Consider the following 3,001-nt stretch of genomic DNA (forward strand, 5'->3'; position numbering starts at 1 on the left):
CATGAAATGCTGAAAGGAAAAACAAAAATGAGATGTCAAATCAATCCTGCAGTTCGGCAACGAAGGAGGCAAAGAGGGAACGTGTGAGCTAACGGCATGAGAACTCAAAGCAGAAGGGGAGGAAGAGGAACAGGCGCACACACGTGTACACACACGTGTACACACTCACACACACACGTGTACACACTTTCTCTTGGCCCCCGCAGGCGCTGTGCCACTTTTAAGACACAGCCAGCAGCCTGTAAACCTGCAGGATTGGGTATATAAGATAAATCTGGGGGAAGAGCTTGGCTCTGTTCCCTTCCCACTCCCCTCAAAGCCACGTGGGAGCACGGATGGTTGAGACAACACGTTTCCAACGAGCAGCTGGAGGAGAAGGGAGGGTGGCTGACAAGAAGTGCCTGCTACCAGGTGAACGGGAGCCCCATGGGTGCCAGGGGCCACCCAAGAGCCCCAGGCTGCAGATCTCCAGGCAGTGGGGAGGCTGGGGGGTACAGCACCCCAGAAGGTCCCGATACTCACTGCTCTGGGAGGAGATTTTGGGCTTCCCAATGTACTTGAGAATAGGGTTGCGCTTTTTGTCTTCCATGGCATCCTTGTCCTTCTTCGTGCTGCTGCTCTGCTGGGACATGCGAGAGGAGCACTGATAAAAACACTTGTCACCACCCGAGGGTGTCCCCAACCTCTTCCACGCTGGCTGAACGCCCCGGGGAAGGGACGGGGCCGGGATCTGGCTCTGCCCTGGCACTAAGTGGCTCTCCCAGACATGACGCAGGGGGGGGAGATGGGGATCTCTGGAGTGGCCTCCAAAGATCCCACAGCAAGAAACTGGTCCTGGAGCAGAGAAGCAGCTGCCAGCAATTCACCCACCTTCTTGGTCTTGGGGAAGAAGGGCAGCCACTTGTCCCTGTCCGGGAGGGACTGGGCCTTCTCGCTGGTGCCGGCTGCCCGGGGCTCCCGGCTGCGGATGCCTGTGTGGTTCATATATGTGCTGAGGGCAAAGGCCATGGGGGAGCTGGAAGAGAGGAGAGCGTGGGGCTGGAGATCTGACCCCAGGCCAGGGGAGATGATGGGTGAGGCGGGCAGGTCCTGTGGGGCTCTGCGGGGAGAGGGTCTCCCTCCCCAGGCAAGAGAGGATGCCCAGGCTGGGTTGCAGGGCAAGTGAGATAGGAGTGAAGGCGAGAAGCAGCTCAAGAGTGTGAGCTGGGGCTGGCAGGGGGCTGCACCCAGTGCACCAGGACCCCGGGGTAAGTGTTCTCCCTTCTCCAGGGCCAGCCTGAGAGCCCACGGGGCATGGAGAGCCTGGCATGGAGAGGGGGTGCTGGAGGCCAGCATGGGAAGAGGATGCTCCTGCCACCCCTCTCCTTTTGCCTCCTCAGCTAGCCACTGTAAGGCAGTCGCATCTGGGTGTGCTCCCGCTGCGCCCCGGGGCCACTCACCTCCTGTCCTCTTCATATTTTGACCTGGAGAGAGAAACGGGGAGGGATAAAAGAGCTTGTTTGGACCAGGCTTCTCTACTCAGCTCACAGCCCCGAGCCCTTCATCTCCCTGTGCCCCCTGCTCCTCACCGCACCCCACGCTGGCTCCAAACCCTCCTTCCCACCTCTAACAGCAAATGTGTGGATCAAGCAGGATCAAGGAGCAGAGCTAAGCCTGTGCCCAACACCCTTCCCCACCTCCTCGCCCCAAATCCAGGCAGAGAGGCTCTTCCCCACGTGCGGTGCAGGGAGCCTCCGCAGCAGCCTGGCACTCACAGGATGTCGCCCAGCTGGGCCAGTTGCTTCTCGGCTACTTGCCGCTCCTTCTGGGGGTCCCCATCCAGGTCCAAGAGGTCGTTCTCCCCGTACAGACTGCCCAGGCCCATCGTGCGTTTTGTTCTGCAGAACACAAGGGTCAGGGCCACGAGAGAGGCAGGAGCCCGCCGAGCTCTGCGGAGCAGCTGGGCAGCTGCGTTACCTGTAGTCCTGGATCTGCTCCTGGATTTCGGGCATCACCATCTCCTGAGCTTCAAAGAGGGCAGCTCGGACATCATCTCCATTCCGCAGGCGAGTCTCTGGGGATAGGAGAGGAGAACCGGTGTCACCACCCATGCTCAGAATGCAAGGGAGGGCCCAGGGGATCTTCTGGCAGCCCCAGGCTCTTGGGCAGAGCTGGGACAACCTGTCTCCCATTTAACAGACACCCACCCACAACAAGACCCCAGGGACCGAGCTGGGGAAGAGCTCAGGAGCTCTAGTCCCAGACCTCGTCCCATCCTCACTAAAAGGGCAACAGTCAGAGGCCTGCAGAAGTCCTTTGGGATCCTGCTTTGGCATCCTCATGAACAGCCCCTTGGTCAGGGTGAAGGTGCCATCTGTGCAGATGGCGGGGACAGGCCCTGGCCCACGGCACACGACCAGGGAGTCCCTCACTCACCGATCTCAGCCAGGAGCTGCTCAGACACTTTCACTCGGAGAGGCTGGGGAGGGAAGGCAGAACTAAATCCCAGAATCATCTGGGTTGGAAAAGGCCTTGAAGCTGCTCCAGCCCAACCATGAACCTCCCCCTGACCCTTCCCAACTCCCCCAGATCCCTCAGCGCTGGCTCAGCCCGACTCTACAAAGCTCTCCCCTACCCCACATCCCCCACAGCTCATCCCAACGGCCCTTAAACACCCCCCAGGGATGGGGACTCCCCCCTCCCTGGGCAGCCTGTTCCACTCTCGGACCACTCTGTCTGGGAAACATTTTCTCCTCCTGCCCAGCCTGACCCTCCCCTGGGGCAGTTTCCAGCCGTTCCCTCTTGTCCTGTCCCTGATCCCCTGGGAGCAGAGCCCAGCCCCAGCCTCTCTGCAATGTCCTGTCAGGAGCTGCAGAGAGGGATGAGGGCTCCCCTCAGCCTCCTCCTCCTCACCCTGAACACTCCCAGCTCCTTCCCTGGCTCCTCACAGGATTGATTCTCCAGCCCTTCCCCAGCCTCGTTGCCCTCCTCTGCCCTCGCTCCAGCCCCTCCAGATCTCTCT

The 3,001-nt window shown here is 60.5% G+C and overlaps 1 protein-coding gene across 1 annotated transcript in view; it reads right to left on the reverse strand.

Annotated features, from left to right (window-relative positions):
* Window positions 1-522: 522 nt before the first annotated feature.
* The window catches only part of LOC113490607 (rho guanine nucleotide exchange factor 11-like), a gene marked incomplete at its 3' end in the record, with an annotated part of 6,749 nt that continues 4,270 nt past the window's right edge, over window positions 523-3,001 (reverse strand). The window contains exons 9-14 of the mRNA XM_026867132.1: window positions 2,416-2,458; window positions 1,957-2,053; window positions 1,755-1,877; window positions 1,440-1,463; window positions 871-1,015; window positions 523-622 (exon numbers count right to left, since the gene is read on the reverse strand). Of these exons, the coding sequence (XP_026722933.1) occupies window positions 523-622; window positions 871-1,015; window positions 1,440-1,463; window positions 1,755-1,877; window positions 1,957-2,053; window positions 2,416-2,458 (532 nt within the window). The remainder of the gene's footprint in view (window positions 623-870; window positions 1,016-1,439; window positions 1,464-1,754; window positions 1,878-1,956; window positions 2,054-2,415; window positions 2,459-3,001) is intronic.

Source organism: Athene cunicularia, unplaced genomic scaffold, assembly GCF_003259725.1.
Source record: "Athene cunicularia isolate RWA unplaced genomic scaffold, athCun1 SCF_171, whole genome shotgun sequence".
Taxonomy (NCBI): domain Eukaryota; kingdom Metazoa; phylum Chordata; class Aves; order Strigiformes; family Strigidae; genus Athene; species Athene cunicularia.